This window comes from Colius striatus, chromosome 5, assembly GCF_028858725.1.
Source record: "Colius striatus isolate bColStr4 chromosome 5, bColStr4.1.hap1, whole genome shotgun sequence".
Classification (NCBI taxonomy): domain Eukaryota; kingdom Metazoa; phylum Chordata; class Aves; order Coliiformes; family Coliidae; genus Colius; species Colius striatus.
The window spans coordinates 41,274,709-41,300,906 of record NC_084763.1 but is presented as its reverse complement, the minus strand read 5'-3'; the positions used below and the strand labels follow the sequence as shown (position 1 = coordinate 41,300,906).

At 40.0% G+C, this 26,198-nt stretch overlaps 1 protein-coding gene across 1 annotated transcript in view; it reads right to left on the bottom strand.

Moving 5' to 3' along the window:
- Positions 1–26,198, bottom strand: part of DPP6 (dipeptidyl peptidase like 6) — a 434,766-nt gene that overhangs the window by 18,343 nt on the left and 390,225 nt on the right. The window contains exons 15-17 of the mRNA XM_061996360.1: positions 24,651–24,698; positions 22,415–22,533; positions 1,819–1,866 (exon numbers count right to left, since the gene is read on the bottom strand). Of these exons, the coding sequence (XP_061852344.1) occupies positions 1,819–1,866; positions 22,415–22,533; positions 24,651–24,698 (215 nt within the window). The remainder of the gene's footprint in view (positions 1–1,818; positions 1,867–22,414; positions 22,534–24,650; positions 24,699–26,198) is intronic.

Here is a 26,198-nt window from a genome sequence, read left to right as displayed (position 1 = left end):
AGGACATCAAGCTGGGTTGTGACTCTGGACTTCAGGCAAGCTGACTTTGGCCTCTTCAAAGATCTGCTTGGAAGGATCTCATGGGATAGGATTCTAGATGGTAGGAGTATTCAAGTAAGCTAGTTGATCTTCAAGCACCACTTCTTCCAAGCCCAAGATTGGTGTATCCCCCCAAGTAGAAAATCAGGAAAAGGAGTCAAGAGGCCTACATGGATGACAAAGAACTACTGGATCTTCTCAAGGAGAAGAGAGAAATCTATGAAAGGTGGGAAAAGGGCCTGGTTCCTTGGGAAGAATATAGGAACATTGCCAGAGTGCAGAGGAACAAAACCAGGAAGGCCAAAGCCCTTTTGGAATGAACCTAGCAAAGGAAGTAAAGGAAAACAAGAAGGGCTTTTTCAAATACATCAGCAGCAAAAGGAAGATTAGAGAGAATGTGAACCTACTAATCAACAAGGAGAGTGCCTTGGTGACAGAGGATGCTGAGCAGGCAGAAGTACTGAATGCCTCCTTTCCCTCAGTCTTCACTGTCAAGGCCAGTCCTCAGGAAGCCCAGTCCCTGGAGGAGCGTAGAACAGTCTGGAGAATGGAAGACTTTCCCTTGGTGGATGAGAATGGGGTTGGACAACTGTTAGGCAAGTTTTACACCCATAAATTTATGGGACCTAATGGGATGTACCCACATGGTGATCTATTGTGGAGGACTGACTCCAGGCTTGGAAAGGTGATGGAATAACTCATCCTGGATGTCATCTCAAAACACATGAAGGAAAAGATGGTTATCAGGGGGAGTCAACATGGATTCACTGAAGTGAAGTCCTGCTTGACCAATCTGATGCTCTTCTATGATGGCACGTTTGGCTGGCTAGATGAGGGGAGAGCAGCGGATGTCATACACCTTGACTTCAGCGAGGCTTTTGACACTGTCTCCCATTATAGTCACATTTAAAAGCTCAGGCATTGTGGGTTGGATGAGTGGACGGTCAAGTGGATCAAGAACTGGCTGAATGACAGAGCCGAGGGTGGTGATCAATGAAGCCAAATCAAGTTGGAGGCCTGTGGCCAGTGGAGTTCCACAGGGATCGGTTCTGGGGCCAGTCTTATTCAACATCTTCATCAATGACCTGGATGATGGGACAGAGTGTACCCTCAGCAAGTTCCCTGATGGTACCAAACTGGGAGGACTGGCTGATTCACTAGAAGGCTAGTAAATAGTAAAACTAGGAAAAACTATTTCACTGTTGAGGTGAGGAAGCCCTGGTACAGGCTGCCCAGGGAGAGTGTAAAGTCTCCTTCTCTGGAGGTTTTCAAAGCCTGCCTGGATGTGTTCCTGTGTGACCTGATGTAGCAGGGGGATTGGACTAGATGATCTTAAGAGATCCCTTCCAAGCCCTACTGTTCTGTGATTCTGTGACTGGAGCTCGCTTCTCTGTGTTATCTCTTTTAAGCTGGTAATCTATATCAGAATGACTTTTTCTTTTAATCGTAGATTAAGCTAAATATTTCTTGCTTTTTGAGTAGGACATAAATCAATATTCATGAAAGACTAATAAAAAGTCAGAGAGAGATCTGAACTGTTCAGTTTTTGAGAGGGCTGGTAACAAACATCATGCTCAAACCACTGTCTTTGTAGCCCAAACAGAGAGCTTTTTTGATGGCAGAACAACAGCTATAGAAGTCCCTCTGGCTTCAGAAGACTTGCATTTAGGTAGAGCCTGGGCTCCCTGCCAGTCTAAGTTTACCAAAGAGCAACTACATCTCAGTGTCCTGCTTGGCTACTTTTCTCTGAAGAATTGCAAGGCTGGAGCCCGTTCTTACTCTGTGTGTTGGTCGTGTTGTGAACAGTCACCATCGGGACTCGGGGACCTTGAAAAGAAGAAGAAGAAGAAAAGAACTTGGTTAATATTGAAGCATACACAAATGCATTTGAACCTGGTTTTGAATTCTGCAGAGCTGAAGACTCCTGAGACTCCCTTTCCATGCAAGAGTAATCTAAAAAGCAAATCACCCTGGTATTAGAAAGAGTCTATGAATAAATGACAGTACTGTAGACTTGAAGACGTAAGGTTTCAAAGCCCTTTCCCAATGGATCACTAAATGCATCTTTCCCTAATTTGTAAACATTAAAATTAGCACAAACACAATTAAATCACTTGCTTTTAAAATTATTCTAATGACACATAAACAGCACAGTACAAGACACATTTTGTATGCTATGGATAAGTGTTGCTGTTTTGCAAACGTTTGGGGGTGGTTTTTTTGTTTTTATTTTTTGTTTTAAATGAATTAAACACCAGTTTGGCTCTCACATCAAAAAAGATGACATATACTGTCTTTAAATGCAGCATTATGGATTGAAATCAGTCAGCATTATACAAAGAGGATCATAATTACTACGTAATACACTTGAGTGAACCACAGAACTCGTTGCCGTAGATTGCTACAGTCTCTAGGATCCTACAGCCCTTACCACGGGATGCTATAGTCTTCAGCACAGGATGCTATAGGATGCTATAGTCCTTAGCACAGTGGTCTAGATTAAAATTCTTGTTCAGAAAGTCACCAAGAAGCTGATAGATAGAAAAATGGAATTGCACATGAGATGAGGTTCATGAGGTTTGTAGTTGTCAGCTTCTTTCTGATTTTCCATTATCATCTGCTGACTGCTCTTGGAGACAGGACACCGGGCCAAGATGAGCTTCAGTCTGACCCAGTACAGCCACTTGTTTGAGGCTATCATATCTGTTTGCAGATTTTCCACTGGGTTTGACAATACTGCTCAAGAAGGTGGAAGAAGCACTGCAATGACTGTGGTTAATTCTTAACCTCAGAGGCAGTGGTTATCTTACTTTCCTTCCCTTTCCCCACAATATAATATGGGGAATCAGCAAGTGTAAGCAACTGGGGAAAGACAAGATGTACACCCAGAAAAGATCCCAACAGCAGAGCCAGAGGACTCTAATGTGTGTGACTGAATATCATAGATCATAGAATCATAAAATCATACAATAATTTTGGTTGGAAAAGACCTTTAAGGTCATTGAGTCCAACCACTCACCTCACACTGCCAAGCCCACTACTAAACTGTGTCCCTCAACACCTCATGTACACAGCTTTGAAATAACTCCAGGGATGGGGACCCACCACCTCCCTGGGCAGTCTGTGCCAGAGTCTGACTACCCTCTGAGGGAAAAAGTTCTTTGTAATCTCCAATCTAAACCTCCCCTGGTGCAACTTAAGGCCATTTCCTCTTGTCCTATTGTTACTTGGGAAAAGAGGCTAGCTCCCACCTTGCTAGAGCCTCCTGTCAGGTAGTTGTAGATAATGATCATGTCTCCCCTCAGCCTCCTCTTCTTTAGGCTAAATAACCTCAGTACTGTAACTCATCTGTTCCTCATTCAACTTGTGCTCCGGACCCTTCACCAGCTCTGGTGCCCATCTCTGAACATGCTCCAGCACCTCAATGTCTTGCAGTGAACAGACCAAATCTGAACATAAGGTGCAGTCCCACCAGTTTTTGTTGACAGGACATCTCCTTTGTTTATAGTGTTTCCAGTTCAAACATACTATGTGACAAGGATGTGCAGCTGGTGGGGATGGCAACATTCGGAATTGTCTATATAAAAGACCCATGGAGGAAAGGATGTTAGAAAGTGTGTTTCCAGTTTTCTCAGGCTCTGACAGTCTGATGGCATGCTGCTGGTGTGTAAGGGAAATTTGCTTCTGAATCACATTGAATATCAAAACACTCAACAACTTAAGCTTCAAAATTAAGACAGCTTAAAGAGTCTTGTTATTCACTGAGATTCAGTTCCATTTAATGTGTCTTGAGTCCTTCAGCCTACAAGCAATTCCTGAATGATCACCACTAAATAAAAACTGGTAACTGTGAGCCATCCATACTGGTTTGGTAAATGAAATAAGTTATTGATAGCAAGAAAGGCTTTAGGGTGACATAACTTTGTCAATGGTTTTTCCTGTGCTGCCCAGAAACCACATCCTATTGCATACAACCAAGAGTCTTTAATGTAGACCTTACCTATACAGAGAAGAGGTGGGAAAAGGGTATATTTATAATTAAGCTGACTGATATGGCAGCCTGCCTTTTGTTTCCCAGTAACTGAGAATTTTTTTCACTAATAATACAATTCTTTTGTTCGCATCACTTTCTTAGAATGCAGCTAAGTGAGTATAATGCACAGAGGAAACCCCCGTTTTACTCACTAGGATTTAGCTGAATTTACCTTTCTGCTACCAATATACATTGATATGCTGACCATATTTATTTATAAATCTGCCCTGCTTTTTCCCTGCAGTCGCAGAAGCCAGTTTGCTGGAAAAGCAACAAACCTAATAAACATGGGCATGATAAAATCATCACTAAAAATAAAAGGAATCCTCCCAAATGACTTCAATCAGAGCTAGAGCAGTCCTTTAATTAACACAAAAATGCCTAACAAAAAGAAAAGGATGAGAGAAATACAATGCATATAATCCTTTTATTTTTTCAATTATTTTTCCTTTTGTATTGGTCCCATGAGAAGCTAATAAGTAAAGAAAAAAAGCCAGTATATCATTTAGAAAATTATATATATTATATATTGTGTTTCCTTAGTATCTCACTAAATCAATATTTTGGAAACTATCACTCTCCAAATAAAGTGAGGTCTCATAACAAAAAATTCAGTTTGAGGTATTATCAAATAACAATATTTTAAAATATGTATCAGTATCCTTGAAAACGTAGACTTTTGATTTGCTCAATTTTTATTTTTCAACATGAGGAAAAATAGGAATGACAAAAATGTACAGAGTAGAATCACCACATTTGTGAGAGCGATTACTTTTGATATTAAGGATTCCCAGTGATGACATTCTAGTTCATGCATTTCACACGTGAGCAGGTCGAGAGTCATTGCGAAGAAAAATTAGGTTTTTTAGGAATGATGAAAATTGCTTCTTTCAATCATAATTTTTAAAGTCAAACAGCCTGGTTAGATGCTAGACTACATCTTTTAGTATACACACTTTGAAAGTCTCAGCACAAGTCATGAGTGCCTGATGCCTGACAGGGATAGAACAAAATTCGTGAGATTAGGAAGTGTATATTCATTAGCTGCCTCCTCTACTTTATTTTCAAACCTATAACAGTGTGACAGTCCCATTACACATGCCATCTGGTAAATGCCATCCACTGTCGTTTGCGGATCTGAGAGTGAAACCTAATTTGTTCAATGAACTGCTGGGAGCTGACAGAAGCAGAGTGAGGACATCCTCTGCTCTCTGTCTCCTCTCTCCAGAGTCCTTCCAAACGGGCCTTGATTGGGACTCCTGAGCCCTGGCACATTCTGCTGCTTCTGTTCTTTAATCAGTGCTGATGAGTGTCTATGTCTAACTGCCCCCCTTGGAAACTTTGCAAATGTTCTGCCTCTTGCTTAAAAAGGTCCTGAGGTTGAATTTAAGTATTTGCTTGTGCTCCTTGCAGAATAAAACACAAAGTGTTCCACTTTGAGAAAGTAAAGCATATACCGAGCTGTTTTTCTCTTGATGTGAAAAGGCAAGAAGGATCCAGCACATACCCCATAACCTGAGTGACTGCTTCCACAATCACAGCAGGCCACTTTCCTGCATGACAAGGGGATGCATCTGCTACTATTGGTTTCCTTCCCTCAGCCATGGCTGCAGAGGGATATTTAAAAGCAGGGTAGTTCCATAGCCCAAGGTATGGAACTTGGCACTGCTGCTCCCTGCTACCTCCCCCAAAAGTTTTAGGATGCTGAGTGTCACCATACAGACTCTCTGTAACTCTGTTATCACCCTCTACATCCTTCTGGCAGGAGTGGAGTGCCCTGGACTGCTATCAGCTGGAACTGCTTCACCTGTCTTGCAGGCTCTGCTATCTCTCCTCAGCTCCAGCATCACACCAGCTCACTCCAGCAACTTGATAGCAGCTATAATACTGCTGCTTTATTTATAAAGGTCCTTAAGAGTAAGGACCAAATCTATTGATAGAAGAATTTCTGTCTGTATAGACAAATTCTATAGGTTCCCAAATAGATGCATAGTTACACAGAATAACAGAATGGTCAGGGTTGGAAGGGACCTTTAGAGATCCTCCAGTCCAATACCCTGCTAAAGCAGGTTCATCTTGATGAGGTTGTACAGGAAATATTTAATAATGCTGCATAAATGTCTAGTTACAGGACTGAGATTTCCAATTAATACAGCTAAAACTCTGTCTTTATCATAGGGCCTTTTTCTTTAAAAACATTATTGTCATTATCCACATTAGAAGTATATTAAGCTATATCGCTATAATGACACGGGCAAATTTATCATCAGAAAGTACTACCTACCGTGATCTGAAACTGCACAGAAACTCAGTGCCTCAGTAATTTGACAAGAAAAAGCATTTGCCATGGCATATCAGGAATTTTTTAAGCAGCTTTCATTATTATTTCCAAGAGGGTTCTGCTTAAGCATTATCAGAAAGAAGCAGCTCTAGATATTCAGGTGGTAAGGTATAGATTTCTGGAAATCTGGAAACTAGGAACTCATACCACTTTGAACAAAATATTTACCAGATATTTGTTTTGTAATACTTTAAAGAGAATATGGCACAATATTTTTGCTGTTTTCATGATTTAAACAGCATAGGGATGTATCAGTTATCTATCAATCATAACTTTAAAACAAAAGTAGTCATTATGAAAATAATATGAAGTAAAATTGCAAAAAAGGTAATCAAAGTTATTGAAGCATTAAAAACAGAAAAAAGAGCAGAATTGTCTTATTCTTCTCATCCATATTCTCAAAGGCTTCAATGTGGCAGATAATTTCAGACCAGAAGCTAAATTCACAGTGTGTAAACAATGAAAATTCAAATACTCTCTGCCAGTGCCACCAGCATATCTCTTAAGCACTGATGAATGATTTAAAAGAGCAGCTGCAAGCAATGGGAGCTAAGAGGTCTGGCTCTGCACAAGTGAGATAATTGGCAACAGCCATCTCTGTGTACAGATTCCAGATCTCTTTATTTGCTAATCCATGAATTATTTATATGTGCTGCATAAAGTTCATATGTTGGGGTGATATTATCAGCCTAATAAATAAAGACATGGGGAATTCTGTGAACTGCTGCTTACCATTAAAACCTTTTTTCCATTTACAGTATTTTCCAGGCTGTGCTACAGACAGATGTTCATGCTGTTTGCTTTGGCAACCCTGTTGACACAAACATCAAACAGATTTGTGCTGCTGTTCACCCTCCCCAAGGCATTTAATTTTTTAATCTAATCTACTTCCTCAAATGTAACTTGTCTTGTGAAATAATCAATACTGTCTTGTTCTCGGGCAATACACAGCATTGCACAAACCACACTGATGGTACTGCTTGTTTCTACCCCATCCGATACTAGTAATACATTTCATGCTTACTTTATGTAGAGCAGAAATAAACTAGCTGTTCTGAGGTAGCTTCAGTTAGCAGTGTCTAGAGGGCAAATGAGCAACAGATTTGTCCATCGTTTTACACAAAATAGGTCTTGAGCACTTCTAAAAGTTGCTCAAGTGAATAAGCATGGTCAGGTTCTCAGTTCATTCCACGGCAGTTTGAGAGACACCTACAGTGGTGTGGGAAGTTGGGATGACTCTAAACAACTCCACTCCAGTCTGCACTATAGTCAGAGAAACATCAAAGGACGTGGGATCTCCAAGTCTGAGAAGATTCTTCTTTGCTTCTTCATGTACCTCTATTATAAAAATATTGACAAACATCTTCTAAACGTAACTGTTTTCACTGGTGTAATTCTTACTGGTGTTTCACTCTATTGATAGGAGCTGCCTTTTAACTTGAAGCTACACTGGCTGTCACTCCAATTTACACTTTTTGGGGTTCATTCCAATAAGCTGTTTTCTAGTAATCATGAGTATTCACATTATAGTTAGAGTAGCCATGTGTCCCCAAAGCTCTCATCCAGTAAAATAAACTAGATTATTTCAGCTCCCTTTAGTTAGACTAAGTTTCTTTTCATCATACTCTTTAATGCAAGAATGTTTTACACTCAGTTTCTCCTTCCTGAACAGGAAAGATCAGAAGATCAGACCGTATCTGGAATATTGTGTTCAGTTTTAGGCCCCTCAGTTCAAGAAGAACAGGGAGCTGGTGGAAAGAGTTCAGCACCGAGCCACAAAGACGATTAAGGGAGTGGAGCATCTCCCTTCTGATGAAAAGCTGAGGGAGCTGGGGCTCTTCAGCTTCGAGGAGACTGAGGAGTGACGCATTAATGTTTACAAATACGTAAAGGGTGGGTGTCAGGAGGATGGAGCCAGGCTGTTTTCAGTGACTCGGTGATGTCTAATGATAGGACAAGAGGCAATGGGAACAAGCTGGAACATAAGAGGTTACAAAGAAATAAAAGAAAAAACTTCTTCCCTGTGAGGGTGAGGGAGCACTGGAACAGGCTGCCCAGAGGGCTTGTGGAGTCTCCTTCTCTGGGGACATTCAAAACCCACCTGGATGAGTTCCTGTGTGACCTACTCCAGATAGTCCTGCAGAGACCTGCAGCGGGGTTGGACTAGATGATCTTCCATGGTTCCTTTCCACCCTTACGATTCTGTGATTCTGTGACTCTGTCCCTGCTGCAGAGGATGTCTTAACTGGTCCTTATACAGTGAAACTGCTACTCACTCAGTTCTATGGAAAACTGTTTGCCAGAGCCATCCAGAAAAAGCATTTGTCTTTCCCATGACTAAAGCCAAGAGCTGATTTGCAGACATCCAGTGATTAGCATTGCAAGACCAGGCACCCATCTGCTCTTCTGAGATATTTGTAACTCTTGAGCTTCAAGCATATAAAACAAATTCTTGCCCTGAGTCACCATGTGCTTAATTTTGCTTTTTGTACTATGAATTTCTCCCACTCCAGCCCTGCAAGACAGACAAATTCTCCAATATTTCTGTCTCCCTTCCGATGACGCTTATCAACTTTGTGGCCTTAACAAGTTCCATTAGCTACATCCAGCTTCGGGTTCCCAGGCTGCCAGGGAACAACCTAAGTAAGGTCATTCCCAAGACCAGTTCCTACTGAACCTTGCTGCTGATCTCCAATTAGCGTTATATTTCTCTTCATCATAATCTACTGCCTTCTTTCATTTAGCGAGTACTTAACCTTCCCTTAGAATTCCTTTCCTAATCCCCATCCTCTCCGTAATTAATATCATCCAATGTCATATCAGATTGAGTGGGCTGAGGGAAACCACTTCCTTCTTTTTATGAGCCTTTGACTAAGGTTTTCAAATGCCCTAATGCAATAATGCACGTGGATGGTTCCAAAGAGGAACATGGAAGACCTACAACCTTCAAGAAATGTTGCAGATAATGTTAAAATTAGCTGTAAAAAAGAGGTAGGTAATGAGAATTTGCTTGAAGAGTTTCTGAGCCTGATAATGCACCATGAATATATATCTTGAGACACAGACACCAAAGGAGGGAACCACTTCAGCTCATGTGGAGATCACCAACTTCCCAAAAGGCTAAGGTATTTTGTTCTAGGATGCTGGTTCAAATCTATGGTTGGAGAATGAATCTAAACAGAAAAACCCCCATCCTCAACTCTTCCTCTTTTTCCAATTTCTGTTCTATTTACTGTTATTTGAAATCAAAGCCCTCATTAATTTAACCTCTTTCAATTCAGTTTTCATCCAGGCTTTCTGCAAACTTCGAAAAGAGATGAAAGCAAAGGTTAACATTTGCACCCATTTTTAAAATGTAAATTACTTATTGGATTAATCCTAATCCTAAAAGAACATATCATGAGTGGAGGAACATGCCTGACATTTTCTGTATTCCCTGCCTACCTTGGAACGTCTTGGGATGTGGTTCCTTCCCACCTGAATTCTCCAACGATTTTGTGATTCTGTGATTAAAAAGTATCACACATGGCAGCACCCTCAAGATGAGGAGAGTGTATAGCCATGTCCTGGCAGAGCTGTGGAAGGGGAAGAAGAGCATTGGAGTCCCTGTTACTCTTCCCAGCTGATATATTCAAGGGAAAAGGATGTTTCCTTGTAATTGCAGCATGAAAAAAACAACAAACCTTTGAGAAGTGCCATTTTCAACTCCTTAACACTGACTGAATAAAACCCGCTTGCATATTTCGTGCTTATTCCATTAAAAGCCTAGTATAAATTGATTTAGATAATCTTAATTTATTTTTTCCACAAGTAAAATTCTCTTGCAACAAATTAATGATATCCTATCTAGTTTAGTAATAACTGATGCTGGATATTAACTTAAAAAAAGCCCCAAATAACCCCATAAAAACCATTGCTTCACATTATCTGGTTATTAAGCTGCTTTCCTCCCATGAGTTCTCAGGTTTTAATATATCCTTAATGTGCTGACTGCATTAATAAGGGACTAAACAAGTATCACGCAAACAGGAAACAAAAGCCAGCAATAAACCTTACAGCTGGTCCAGCTGGCAAACAAGGTGAAATAAACAGTTTTCCTTAGAGAAAGCTTTAAATCTTGCAGGATGGTAACATCTGTACTATCCACTGCAGAATAATGAGTTCAACCAAGGTTGCTCATATAGCTGGAAATAACGCACATGCACCCTAGCCTTAACATGCAGGATGATACTGCCTGATTTGTAAAGCCTCATTACTTGAAGCATAGGAGGAAGCCTGTTGTCATGGTCATTTATCTCCTATAAGAGGAGTTTAGATAAAATTTTATATGTACGGAATGACTGAATGACAAGAACCCTGGCTGTAAGCAGATGATAGATCACCTTCCTCTGGGCAATGCCAGATAGCTTGTATTTACAAGCAAGAATCAAAATTAAAACAGGATCTAAGCATGTGAAAGCAAGGAACATGCAGAGCTCTGCAGAATGAGGTAATTTTGAAGGAGACTGGAGATTCACTTTCATTCCACAATCTTCTTTTTTCATGCACTGGAAATTACAGGTGTTTACTGATTTTTTTTTTCCTTTAATTAAATATTCATTATGTCACTAAGTATTTATGGGTACTTTAGACCTCTTTAAAGATGAATAACAACACAGTGAAATATTTTCTAACATAAATGAGTCTTAAAGGATGACAAAATGTGACTGGAACATTCACAAAAGTCAGCATTTTAATTAATCTCAGACTACTTTAATAACTACATTGTTAACAGCTGACAGAAAAGAAGTTCTCTTTCAAATTCCAAACCACTAATAGCATCCTGTCTTTTCCCAAAGAAAACACTCCTGTGGTACCTTCTGTTTGTGCAAAGGGATCTTTCATATCAGCCTGCTGCTCTGAAGTTGTATGAGATGTGAGGGAGCAAGAATAAGCACTCCCCATCCTGCTTTTACCCAGGGGATTTCTGACCCATGAACTGCACACAAAGGAGTTGAGACACAAGAGCCAACCTCGACTGTTAAGTAAGAAAGAGAGTCAAGTGAATGCAAATGTGAACGATATAGTAATTATAATATAAATAGGACCCAGAGATTAAGTCTGTGCATGCTTTCAAACAGCACAAACTAATTTAAGCTTCATAAGCCTCAGGAAAAGTTCCAAAAGGTCACAGTTTGCCTGGAAGCACTAATTACAGCCTTCCGCTACTGGGTATACAAAACTCCAAGTGGTGGTGTAATCATCGTTGTATAGGAAACCATTCTGGTCACAACAGATAACAGTCACCCAGTGACCTAATATGTGAGCAACCACTGGGAATGCCTTCCAGGCACAAGCATGGAAGTGATCATTTAGCTTTTGGCTGAAGTGGAAACCTGTACCCACGCTCTCTGGTCATGCCAGGCTACTGGAGGAGCGTTCATCTGCAGGACATTTATCTGCACTTCAGTGTTACCTCCACCTCTCTCATGCATCTTGGATTTTGTTAGCTAGATATTTTGGCTAGGAACCACTTGCTTGGTGGCTTGGACCACTTGCTGTCAACTCTTGATCCAAGACAAGGACAGCTCAGATGGCTCAGAAAACCTGAATCCCCATTGCACATAAGACAATAAGTAGAAAACTTTTCTGTTGAAGCTTATTATAGCACTTGCTGTGATGGAAAATAACATAACTTTCGGCAGCAGGTGAAAGCTATAATTTATTTTTTAATAATAGAGAATACAGATACCACTTTACACCAGGGTGCAGTAGTAATAAGATGCAGTCATCACATGGGCCATAAAATACTCCCCAGTCCTCACTCTGTGGTTCCCTAAAAGATTTAAACTAATGTTGTCCAGTTCCATCTCCATCTCAGCCACTTGGTCCCATCCCAGCATTTTCCACTCCTTTGCACAATCAGAAATGTTTGTACAACCACTCAGCAAAACAGTAGAACAGCTTTTAGAACTGGTCTCAACAGAAACAGTACATGATATCTGATTTTCACTGTGTTCAGTTCCTGGACCCAGCTCAGAGTAAGTTTATTTGTGAGACGGGTAGAAGACTGGTGGAAAAGCCCTCAATAGGATGGAGTTGCCTCTTTCAATGGCAGCACTGACTTTGTCATCCAGTCCTTGTGGACATCTAAGATGTACTGATGAAAAACACAGTAAGGTGCTTTCTAAGGAGGTTACTCCATTTCATAGCAAGGTGAGGTGGGGCAGAGAGGCACAATCAGATGAGACCTTGCCCTGAGCCTCCCACTCAGCATCTGGGAGCTATTGCTTATGGCACCTGCAGTAAGGAAAATATTTAAAGTTGGCTCTCAGCCTTGGCTGTCTTCAGAGCTACTGACATCGATGCACTAAGATGTGGTGGCAGCTGGCATCTACCCCATTAGTAAAATGCAGGAAGCAACCTTGCACACTTGTTTAAACCATGGTGTGCCTATTGAGTTTCTCTGTCCATAAACTCTTGGTTAATAAAACTCCTTTTCGGTGCTAGCAGTTATTTCAGTGTGTAATTAAGTCTCTTTAAATTACCTCAACAACATAATTTATTACGATCCCTGCCAAAGGTCACCTGAATTGTGAAGCTCTGGTCCTCTTAGCAGGACCAGCTGCACTTAGAAAGCATTTACTTGAATTTCAGTAGGAAGTGCTTCAGAGACTCTCTCAGATGCTTTGCCATTACCATGATGAGTAGTTTTATGATGTTATTAGGTGACACTAAACCCACATACTTCAGAAATATTGCCAGGCAGGAGGCTTTCTACATAACTGAGTTTAAGTAAGGATTAAATGAAGGTATTTCCCCTCTGTGCATTTAACATTTGTTTCAGGCTCTGGAGTGAGATAATTGTACCCACCGCAGCAAGGTTTCCCCAGATGACTGCCACTGGTGCCCTAAGCCACGTGGAATGGTTACCCGGAATGGTTAAATAGGAACTCCAGCTTCTTTGTGTCTCAAAAGCAAGAAAAAGGCTTTCTACCATTTTAACCTGGGTGTTATTGACAGAAAACAGTCCTAACAAAACATTATCCCTGTGGCATTTGACAAGCCAACACTTTTTTTCCCTTTTCAAATATCCTCTTAGAAGAACAATGCTCTATATCACCCAGAAGGAGCAAATTGCACACATACACACAACTAAGGACCCTCCAAACCAAAAAAAGCCCTCTCTCCACTGCACCATGTCCCCCGCTTCCTGACACACTCACAGTGCTGTAAAAACATATAATACATAATGACATGCTTTAAGCCAAAATAGGTTATTATATTTTTCATAACTGCTTTACTGCTACTATAACTCAAAATTCAATCCCTCATCCAAGAGATGGTTGGCTATCTCTAATGGCACTGAGGAAGGCTACGGTGGGAGGCTGATCTTGCTGGAATCCCATCCCTCAACACATCAAAGGGCTCTTGCTGCTCTTGGTACCTCCAGCTCCTGTTGTGGCTGCTGGGACTTAAGAGCATCCAGCACCTGGGAGAACTGTCCCCACACTTATTAAGGCCTGGGATGTAATTACAGACTAGTTATTGAATTGCTATTGAGACGAAACATCGCGAGGTGCTGACTGCTAACAGCAAATGCGTGCAGCCATGCCTTGTTAACTCCTCACTCTGGTATGATTTAATCATTGCACATGCTGGTTTTGTTACAGGAGTGCTGCCTTGAATACTAATAGCTGGGTTTCTGCTAGGAAGGTTTCTCTGCAGTGAAAAGATTCACTGAATCTTTCAAAACCACTCTGGTAATTTATCCATCCAGAAGCCTCTCTGTCCCTTATTGTCACTGCGCATCTGAGCATTGCAGTCAGTAACGGATTTTATTTTCACAACACCTCTAGGAAGCTGGAATTACAAGATCTTGCTTGAGTTCTCTCACGGAACTTGTGACAGAGAATAAAATCAAACCCACACATCCTAGCTGTCATTTTTAAGCTACTGAGGACTTTTTGGACCACTGTTACCAGATACGTCTTTGAACTCTCTGGGTCTAGATATGGGCCAACAAATTAAGATAACTACTATATAAACCACTTGTTTTTAAGTGTATGTATCACAGCTGTCCACATGCAACTCAGGATTCAGAGAATCCAACAGTGCCATACAATGTTATTATTTTGTTACAGAAAAGAAAATTAAGAAAGCAACCCACCTAATTCTGTGGATATATTTGCCTAAATATTGAGTCGGTTTATAGTCCAAAAATAACCAAATATATCCAGAGAAGAGCTAAGTTGCATATTTATTATTGCTTGCACCAACGTTTACCTGAACATAACTACCAAGAATAATCTGGTTCTAGGAGTGCTACTGATGGGACTGTGACATGCATAATTTCTGTGTCATATACAAGGTAACGCATGAGCAATGCAATTAGGTTTTGTGGACAAAATGTTGCTTTGTGAACTTACTCTTTATGAATGGCAGACATATCAACCTATGGCTCCTGGCACCTGCTTGTCCATAGTATAAAAACTCCTTCTCTCCACCCTTCCCATTCCTTTCCAGACATGGTAGGTCTGGTCCAAATGGCACAGGCTAAAAGGTCTGATTAAATGAAAGAACCGAGAAAGATGTAAAAGAGGTTCATTATTCTCCTGCCTGAAGGCACGAGCCAGCCTTTTATTGTCAGAGCTTGGCAGACATGTCCCTGATGGGTACATTATTGCAAAAATCCTAAAGAGGGTAATTATGCACCATCCACTGATGGAGACTGGCTACAGAGCTAGACACATTTCTGGCCTGTTCCAGTAGCCAACAGTGCTTTTCCTCAGAGTGCTGTCTTTCTGAAATATGAGGAAGGAAATGAGGGTCATGATACTTGACTCGAGATGTGGCCACAGGCAAACTACTAATTCTCACTGCACCTCTCCTTCCCACTTGGTGAAAGCATGAAAATGATAATCTGGGGAAAGGCTGCAAAGGGCTTTACACATTTTTCCATAACTCAAATTAAACAGTGCAGCATTTATTTTATCAACAATAAAACTTCTACTCCCTCTTCCCTGTATCCTGATAAATCTCTACATAGAATTATTCTGAGATATTAAATAATATTAAGTTCTTCCTGCTCAAAGAGACACAGATGTACAAATTACTGCCAATGATCCCATGGCCCTCTCATATTAATGGAGAAATGGAAGCAAAATGTGATTTGATTCAGTCATGGTGAAAGACAATTGTCATGATCTTCTTCGCTGAGGCAGAAAGGATTCAGTCACTTTTATTCAGAAAGTATAGAAGCAGTACAAACCCACTGTGTTTTTTTTCATAAATATTACAGACAAAACTTTCTCATGATTGACATGCTAAAACTAGTACATTTTTGAGATGTTTGTATATTAAAATTTATATTTCTAGGATTTTATGGAATTTTCCAGGAGAAAAGTTCCTAAACCTCACCACTATAAAAAGTGCTGATGAATCTAACTGCATCCCTAAGAAGATGAGTAAAATAGCACGTTACTTTGTTGCAGCAAGATTCATCCATAAATCCAAGCACTTTAGTGGTTTTGATTTAGCCTTCTTTCATTCAAGCCTAGCTGAATCAGCTGGTAACCCCATGAGCGAATAAAATACGAGGAGATTTTTCCAAAATAAATATCCTCAAAAAAGACAAAGTACTTACGTGGTAATGGCATGTAAGTATATGGCATCTAAGTATAGCCACAATCCTAGAAACAATGCCCAGAACTTTATATTTACTCATATTTTAAAAACAATAATGAGTTTTAAACCCCTGTGCCAGTGGCCATAGTGCTGGATGCTGGCATTTCCAGGGATGTTCCCGTCCACCTGGCTGTTGACTGAGTTTTATCCCATGCTGTACAGCATTGGTCTACCCAGCACATGAGGCAGCATTAATGACCTGGTTTTTCCACTTTTCTGACCACATCCAGTCTATTTTAAAAGTTCTCTTTGCAGGAGTCCTGGCAAGTGGTTTTTAGTAAAAGGGCTTTGTCATGTTACTAAAAGAAAGGAGAAGTGCTAATTAGCAATCACTAACTGGGCTTAGGAAGATTGTACTGATCAAGGATATGAGCCCTGTTTTGATTCCTGCTCCCAACAAGCACAAAAGGTGAGCTGATGCAAGCACAAAAGGTGAGCTGATGCATTATCCAAAAACATCCATCACTATAAATTAATGATTTCATTTAATGTGGTTTGTAATGTACATGAAAGGTTTATGTGTCTGTGGTATCCTGCAGAAGCGTAACTGTAAATTTCAGGTTTCTGTCACCTGTGTGGCCAGGAGTTTGTGCTGCAGCCACACTTGGAGGCAGAAAAATCTAAATTTGTAAATTGATTCCAAAACATCCATTTAGACCTCTTCACATTGGAAGGCTGAAGCTTTCTAAATTGTGCTCTGAACTCTATGGAGTTAAAAGGTGATTAACAGTGAGACCAGGGCAACCTGCCACAAAGCAGAGCCAGATGGATTGAGGAAACCTGGTAGCGGGAAATCTTTGCTAACTCCAACAAATACCTGGACAATAAGCAAGGAATAATAAAGGGACTTGTTAATGCTCAGAGTAAACCAAATAAGTGTAAGAAGAAAGCAATGGTCCTAACTGCTTCCACGTCCAGATGGTGTTTCCATGTTCCACCAAGAGAGTGGAAAGGGGATAATTAAATTCTCAAGAAACAGTTTAAGGAGCTGAGAAGTTTATAGCCAGCCACATGCCACCTCTATAAAGAATGAACTTGCAGCACTTTTTAAAACTTATAAATACAAAGACAGAATGAATTACTCGTACAATGATGTGAGGAACTTGACTCAAGTTATTACTATTTTGGTTGCATTTCTTCTTCATCACTATGGATCATTCTCAAAGGAGGTCTTTCCATTGCAAACCTTTCCTAGTCTCTGCTTTTGCACCACTTTATGGGACTGAATCAAGATTTTGTCTGACAAGGCCTAAGAGCTATAAATCCTATTTTTGAAGGGCATAAGAGCTATAAATCCTAGTGTCAAAGGTTGCCCGGGTCTATAGGCATCCTTCAGCACTGTAAGGGCCAGAAGTGTAGTTACAGAGCTGTTGTCATCATGGCTGGTGGCTCAGAGGACATACCTGGGGAAAAGCAGTTGTATATACAGATAAATCCCTTTCCTGTTGGTTCTTCAGGTATTTTATCAAGCATAGCTCAGTTACAACGTATCGTTTTGCTCTACAGCTCCAAAATTATCTGCTAGGAAATGCAGAAATGACTTAATACCAATTACCTGTGAGTACTACAGCATCTAGGCTAAGATATTGATAACTGCAGTGCTAGAGAGGACATCCAAAATCAAGTGATAATATTTCAGCATTGTTGTTAGAAGAGTCTATTTTCCTTTCTCCAAAGAGAGAGACAGCTTTAAAGTCATTTGATCTGCACAATACTGACAGTAAAGGCTGCCAGTCAGCTACAAACACAGGTTCCAACAGAGATAATTTTCAAAGAGCAATGATAAACTGTAGTGACTTTATTGGATCCAAAATAATTTTATTGTTTCTGGAAAAGCAGGAAGGACTTGAGACCTATAGAAGGAGATAGCGTTCCCTATTCTGTTACACTGTTTTCACAAAGCGAAAGATAACATGTCCCAAACTTATAATTGAATAAAAGGATGATACATAGTGCAGTGGCAAAGGCATTTCTCTATCACCAACAATAAAGCCAAGCATGAGCTAATAGTTTCCTCTTAGTCCTCATTACAGTCCTCTCCCCTCTGTGTAACTACCAATTTTCTTTGTGTCATCCCTAAAAATGATTAATCCTTTCCTGATAGTGCATGATTACAGAGAACTTTAATTAGCGGGCTGGTAGGCATTCCAAGAACAACCCTCCATCCTCCCCTAACCCCCATCATTTTCATCATGTATTAAATGGCATTAATTGTAGTAACATATGCATATGCCAGAGGTCTTCTTTACCATCCTCTTGTTTCAGAGACAGAAGACATTAACCCTTTGTGGGGATCCTCACACCTGCTCAAGTAATTTAGCTGGCCAATTTAGGGCTGAGGTCAATTGATGAGACTGACCAACCAATGTAAAGGACATTACAATGCTGCTGTCTGCAATAGCAGAGACTTGAACTCCAGGATCCAGAAAACCATTGCCAGTTCTGTGTGTTCAAGCAAAAGTCTCAGTGACTTCACAGATTTTTCATGAGAGTGAGGACACAGTAAACAAGCCTGCCACTTGGATAGTCAGAGTACAAGTTAACCTGCAACAGAAATGGTTGTGCATCCTTTCTTCCCCCATGAATAATCTCATTAGGACACAGGTTTTAATAGTGCTTCAGGTTACACTGAAGAGTGAGGGATGGAGTTATTGAAGAAAAGGTGCTTCCATTTAAAACAGACATACTAAAACATGGCACAGCTAACACAATGGTAATCGTTGATAAGGCTTCATCCTCCAGAGGAGATAGAGCTATCACCTAAAAATGGGCTCTAGTGCTTTAGTGGCTTGGTGTCCTTCTGACTTGCACCATACTTGCCAGAGCTCCACTAAAGAAACAGGAAGAAATTGCTCTACACAGCCCAAACTTGTAATTTCTTACCCTTTTTCTCTATGCAATTGAATTTTACATCCCATTCCAGATGAGAAAATTCCATCTACAATTAAATTTGTGTGTAAAGTAGCAAAACCTTTCCATCCAGATCCTCTTTCTGTTTATCTTAGAATCAGTGGCAGTGCCTGTTCTGGTTTATGAGAGCAGACAGAAGCATAAGCCCATATTTTATGATGAAAATGACAGTAGGAGTGACTTTGCTCCAGCATATATTGTTTTTTAGACAGTGTCTAGAGGAGATAATGTAACAGCAGTCTGCAAAGCATTGTGTTTCCTTAGACCCTACTACAGTAATTCAATCATAAGCATATAAAATTAGATGAAAAATAAGGTAACTAGCGTTGTGGGACTGAGAGATTGCAATAAATGTTGCCTCCTGACAGTAAGTATTACATTGTCCTCTTGAAAGAGAGGTTACCTTTTATTATAGCATACTTCTCTCATTTTAGTCTGTGCCAGGTAGCACTGCTGTTAAGCATAGTCTGCAAGACAGCAAATAAACTCCTTTAAGAAACTATATGCTGCTTCTAAAGTACCAAAGCAGTAAGTAGAAAACTTCCAACTCTTGACCTTTGGGATTAAATGAGCAATTCCAGACCTTTCTTATGGTTTTGGGTTAAGACAGATATTTTTCCTTTCCATTGCCTTTCACTGAAGTATCACACAGTACTTTAAAGCACTGGTTACTTAATCAATTCTTACAAACCCTGCCATCAGCTTTAGAGAAGTTAAGCTGAGCCTGTCATGTCTGTGTCTCTAAGCTCAATAAAGTTTGCAGTAGAAAGTCACAAAGCAAATTAATTAAAGGGATAGAGCGAAACTGCAGTATGGTGGAGTGTCAGTGCATAAATTGTTTCCATGCATTTATCCTGTGGAGACCTGAGAAAATACACTTTTAAAAATTACTACAGGCTTGATCGCAGTAAAATAATTTATGTTTAGCTACCTTCAAAGATGCATATGGGTCTGACATAAGGTATACACCAATTACTGCTACAAACACACACCTTTGTAGGCAGTCACAGAGTGTACAGCAAGACCTGAGCTCTGGCTGCTTTTCTACAAAATTGATGGAGAAGAAAGCACCAAATAGCAATAGGTGCTGTCTGCCACTGTCTTATCATTAGCATCAACTCAACTGTGATTGTTTTGGGAAAGCAAAGGTGAGAACTCCTGGCAGAAGCCCTTGGTTAGCAGATGTTCTAAGACATACATTTGTTCACTTTGGTGAACTGCTGCTGCTCTACCTGCTTGATCAGCTGCAGGATAGGTAGAGCTCCCTGATATACCCTCATTCAAGTAGCTATGTGCTATATGTGTATACGAATCAAAAAGATACTAGAGTGTGACTGCTTATGAGCAATAAAATACTACCCTGAGACAAAGTGAGGCAAGGCCAAACTCTAGCTAAGTAGCCTGAGGAAGTCTCCTATTTGTGGGTCCAAGTGATTATCAAATCACAACAGCTCTACCTTAGTATATGATGAAAGTCTGACGGGATGATAACTTTTATCCAGAAGTCTGCATTTCAGCCAGAACAGATGTTTTCATTGACCTGACCCACATCAGTATAGACATTTTTACAAAGGCATCTGAGTGGAGACACTGACATTAGCTCTACAGTTCAAAGTCTACTGTATTTGTGCTACACTGAGATTACAGTTTGAGAATTTAGTCTTGTATAATGAAAATTTAGACAGATATATTCAGCAGATGTAAACAGATCTGAGTCTAATGATCTTATAATAGAGACATTGTTTACAGCAGCTGAGAACCTGTCCCATAGTTTGTTATGCAAAATCATTATCTTGTGTACTTGGATTAATGTACACACAAATAAAATTCATTAATCTCTTCAGGTATCAGGACTGGCTTTTGTGTATGAGACATAATGTAATCCAAATATATCCCCTCATAACCATTGATACAATCCTTTAGAAACCTTATTCATTATTCTAATTATGGTAAAAGAACTACCTTGATGCAAATGATGTGGACACTCTCTCTAATAGTTACTGACAGCTTTTCTTGAAATGAAAACAAGAAGAAAAATGTACAGGTTTATTTTTGGGGTTTTTTATGAGACAAACTTCATAAATGTAGTACCATTCACTGAAGAAATGAATGTTATTGGGAAATCACACTTTTTGGCTTGTGTCTGCCAAACTAGAGATTCAGAGATTTACAGGTGGTCTGCTAAGTTGACTATAGTACTGTTAATGCTACTTCTCTGAACTGCATTGCAAAGTATATTTTAGAATACTTGTAAATGTCCGCAAAATACAGTTTATCTTTCCTTCTTGGCACAGAACATACTTTTGCAAATGTCCAGGTCCAGACAATTTAGTTGGTATTACATTAACTGTTCTGCTTCTCCATTATCTTTATTATTCTGGTTATTTCCCATTTTGCCAGGTTAAATATCTCTTTACTCTTGGCGTTCACCACAAAGTTACTGGCACCAAGGAATATTTGCCAGTCAGAGAAGGAGTCTGTGCATGTCCAAATAGACTGCTGATGTTAAGCAGAGAGAGCACTTCGCTGCTCTATGACAAGATAGACTTTTCTTATTTGCTTTCTCCTGTGCTGTAGAACATGCATTTCTTTGTGGCTTGCTGCTTTTTGTTTTAGAGAGCACACAGAGCCATTTCAGCAGCTTCAATCATAGCAGTGAACGACTGGTGTGAATGCACTGTGTGTGCAATTTAGGATAATTAGGCAGAATTACATTACATAAGATTAAATGCCACTGAGTTCTGCATTCATTCTTAACAGAGCTGGAGAAAGCTGACTTTTATGGCTCTTCGCCTAAAATGCCCTCTATCCTTAGCCTTTTGGATACTCCAAGGTATTTCCAACACAGGAAATCTCAGTTGGATGTGTAAACTACTCCAAGCTAAGGTAAATTTATGATGAATGAGCAGTGAAACACTAGATATTCTGTATTTACATTGTCCATTAGATAGCTTTCTGCAAACTTGCCTTTTCTTGGCAAATCGTCTTTCCATTGTAACTTACTCACTTTGAAGCCTCTGTTCACAGTACTGGTACAAGTTGAAGCATTTAGAACTCAGCCCCAGCCGCTCACAGTTAACCGCACCTCACTGTTTTAACTCCCACAAACTTTCTGACATTTTATGGCTCTAAGTTTTGCTGTTTCTTCAATTTAAGGATGCTTGGAGTGGCTACAGGAATGTACTTCTATCTCCGATAGTCAGATACACACGGAAAAAGGTTGCACACTTCTGCTTTCTAGTTAAAAATAAAACTACACAAAAGAAAAAAATATTAAGAGTAGAGCTTTAAAAGCAAAACGACCCAGATATTTATGGGCAGTCTTTCACTGCTGCCCACAGGCACATAGGATATCTAAAGATATCAATGCTGGCTCTAAATGCCATCCTTAGGCACAACAACTACAATAACAAAACCCAACATACCTTCACATGTCAGTAGGAAGTATTCCAGATTGTGACTGAAGGATGCACTGAAATAAGTACAGTTTTCAATCAGATCACAGGAGAGACACTGCCTGTTGAAGTTTCCATTTGTGCTTGCGCTGAAAAAGTTAACACAAGTCCATGAAGGTCAATGAGCAAATGCTACCTGGAAGCAACATGACTTGAACCTTACTGTACTGTAGAAGAAGAACATAAATATAATGTGTCCAACATTAGTTAGAGACAAAGCATTTCCATTTGGTTGAGTTTAAATAGCAGTAATGGCTTTTTAATTTTTTTTTAAAATTTTTGCCTGAGTGGAGAATACATAAAAGAATACTGATGTCTCTTTTTTGCAAGGTCAGGTGGTTATGAAGGAGGGTACAGCTTTTAAAAGAAAGTGATGGTTGCAAGAACACAAGTAATAATTTGGTGAATGAAGGCATGAAAGAATGGAACAGTATTTCTACACCTATTGTATTGTAACAGACAACAAATAGCTGGAATTGTTTACTTTCTTACTGGTTGCCTCACTGTTCTGATCTGATGGCAGCTGCCTCAGAAGCCAAAGTCCTTGCTAGGGGTTTAAATGGCTGCTCTTATCCAAGTAGAAAGGAAAGATTGTATTTATGAATCTGTGTCTGAAGGCGGTACCGTAGCCTGTCTATATGCTCAGAAAGGCTTTTAAGAGTCTACTATATGTTGAAGAACAAACCACAAATTAATAGCAAAAATTAATAAATAACATTTTACCCTGTGAGAACTTTGAGAATATTAATTAACAGATCTTTCTGGTATTAAAGTTAAGCAGGTGAGTGTTTTTTGCTAAGGCAGAAAGAGATGAGGCTAATTAACATGTTTATGGCCACAGGGGCAGAACTGAGTAGCTCTTGGATTCTTATTTAGACTTAGATTGTGACTGTGACTCAAATCCTGTTTGGAGCTACTAAATCAGGCACAAAAAGGAAGAATGAACAACCAAACAGATCCTCATCTGATATAAGCTGTCAGAGCTCTCTCAATGAACATATGCCAAGGTTGCTGCTGTGCTGACATCCTTGGGCTGGGACAATAGATAGCCAAACTACTCAGTGCAGGAAAGCAAATACTTGAAGTGAGGCCAAGATCACTGTGTAATCAAAGGTCAAGGACATTGACATTTTAAGCATCTCTTTCCCTGTTACCTTTGCAGAGAGGTGAGGTTAATGAGGCACCAGAGTGAGATGAATGCCAAGACAAGAGAGGAGTGGGAAGCACTTTGACTCACACCAGCAGCTCCTGAGCAGTTGTGCCCGGTCTTGGCTTTTAAAATGAAATTTTCTTCCCATTTGAGTAGAAATGAATGGTCAATATAATTTTGATTCTTTTCTCGTCAAGAAAATGAACACTGAGTTGAGCTACTCTCAATAAACTGTGGAGTGGAGTGAACAGGCAGAAAGGTCTTGAAAGGAAAAAAAATTATTCAATGACTGGTAATTTAGTTTGCTCTAGTTTCTTTTGCACTGAGTAAAAAAAGGTATGACATCATTCTAGAGAAGGAAAACGTACTGACTGCCCCTTATCAACTGATGCTATCACCAGCCCTGCTCTTCATCACAGATGCTGAGATAACACCAGAGTGACTGAGAAGAAAATCAGGAGAAATGGAATAATGATTCCAAAATAATTATTTGAAAGTTTGGGTTTTCTTCCCTTTGCAATTTGCTCCCACAATACTTGGCAATACCTCCACTGCCAATAGTGTAAACCAGCTTTTTACTCGTCATACAGTGAGGGAGGATACTAAAGTCAAATGGAATTGCAGAAAAACAATTGCAAACGTAGCATATTGTTATTGCTTTTCAATTTCATTAACAGGTGAGGTGCTATCAAATTTCCAAACTGCTATCTGGAAGTATAGGAACATTTTATACCATTAGTTTATACAACTCTGAATTCTTTCAAGTGTTACTGCAGTTCTGTTGGAAAGTTTTGTGACAGTTTATCAATCTTTAGACCAATTTGAAATTTTAAATAAAATGAGAAAATTGCTAAATTTAAAACAATCCTAAATGTCATGTGTTTTGTTCACTATTATTATGCTGTTCTGTCTATTCCAGTGACATGTTGAAGGATCTTGCAATGCCATTAAAGACAAACACATAAGAAATTGTTTCTATTGCAATTGCTTATGTAATGATAGGTGTAAGACTGAAAAAATGGGAAATTGTATATGTGAAGTCAGTAAAGCACATACCTGTATAAATGTCGCCTCCTTGGCAAATCTTCTGTGCTGTGGAAATAACTGGGGGGAAAAAAATCAAAAGGCTAGTGTACCATTAGAAGGGTGATAACAAGTATGTCACACAACATCATCTTTATTCACATAGCAATTTGCCTGATCTTGTAAAGGCAAGGAAAGTTTAAACTGAATTAGGAAAACCCACAGAGGGACATATAGTTGCAGAGGCTCAAGTAAGTATGTTGTAGTCTGCAGTGCACTTAAAACAAGCGTGGAAAAGTTTGGGTCCCAGATTGCTCGTGACAGAGGATCAAAAAATGATCATGTGATTAAATAAAAGACTTTCACCTTTTAACCTCAGGTTTTATGGCTCAGAATTTCCTTTAAATCCCTTTGTTTTTTCTCTAGAACCATTTTTTATTCCTCTGACTACTTTTTATTCTTTGCCCAGATAGGGGTTTTGAATATATCCCAAGATGGTGACTCCACCACCTCTCTGGGCAACCTGTGCCAGTGTCCAACAATCCTCTCAAGGAAAAAAATCTTCCTAATGTCCAATCCAAACCTCCTCTGGCAGAACTTGAGGCCACTTCTTGTCCTATCTCTTGTTATTTGGGAGAAGAGATTGATCCCCAACTTGCTACAAGCTCCTTTCATGTAGTTGTAGAGAGTGATTATGTCTCCCCTCAGTTTCCTCCAGGCTAAATACTCCCAGTTCCCTCAGCTGCTCCTCATCAGACTTGTGCTTCAGACTCTTCCCCAGCTCTGGTGCCCGGCTTTGGACACACTCCAGCCCCTCAGTGTACCTCTGGGAGTGAAGGGCCCAACACTGAACAGAGCACTCGAGCTGCGGCCTCACCAGGGCCCAGCACAGGGAGACAGACTGGTCCTGCTGGCCACACTATTTCTGATACAAGTCAGGATGCCATTGGCCTTCTTGGCCACCTGGACACACTGCTGGCTCTTGTTCAGGCAGTATCAATCAACACCCCCAGGTGCTTTTCTGCCAGAGGAATCACTGGAGAAGACAGAGTATGAAGTTGAAGAATCCTTCATTACCCTCGTTTTGTGCTGAGACTGCAGTGAACTCCTTTTCTGGGTAAACAGTGAAAGCCCTGGTGTGTAGTTACAACTTCTGAAGGTAGCAGAGAGGTGCTGCTGGAGGTGGTCAACCTGTCTTATGTGCAGACTGATTCCCAGAATTATTTCATGTCAATCATGTCAGATCACAGGAGCAAATATAGCATCCATGGGGTGTATAACATGTCAGGCAGGAAATTCAGCCCTGCTGATCTGCTTCCAAAAAGATGCTCTTGCTTAGATTGCACAAGTTTTATGTGGTATTTTCTGCTTGACTGTCCAGTTAAAATGCAAATAAGACTTTGGTGCTAGTTTGCTGCTTAGCTCTGCCAAATGCTAAAGACCCTTATTTTGTACGGAGGTTGCTGGTATTTGAGGGCATAGTTTTTCTAATACATTAATATTTCGCAGGTGAATAAATGATTTTTTCTAAAACTGACTGTCTAGGTGGTCAATGAAATAGACTTCTTTCCTTCAGAGGTT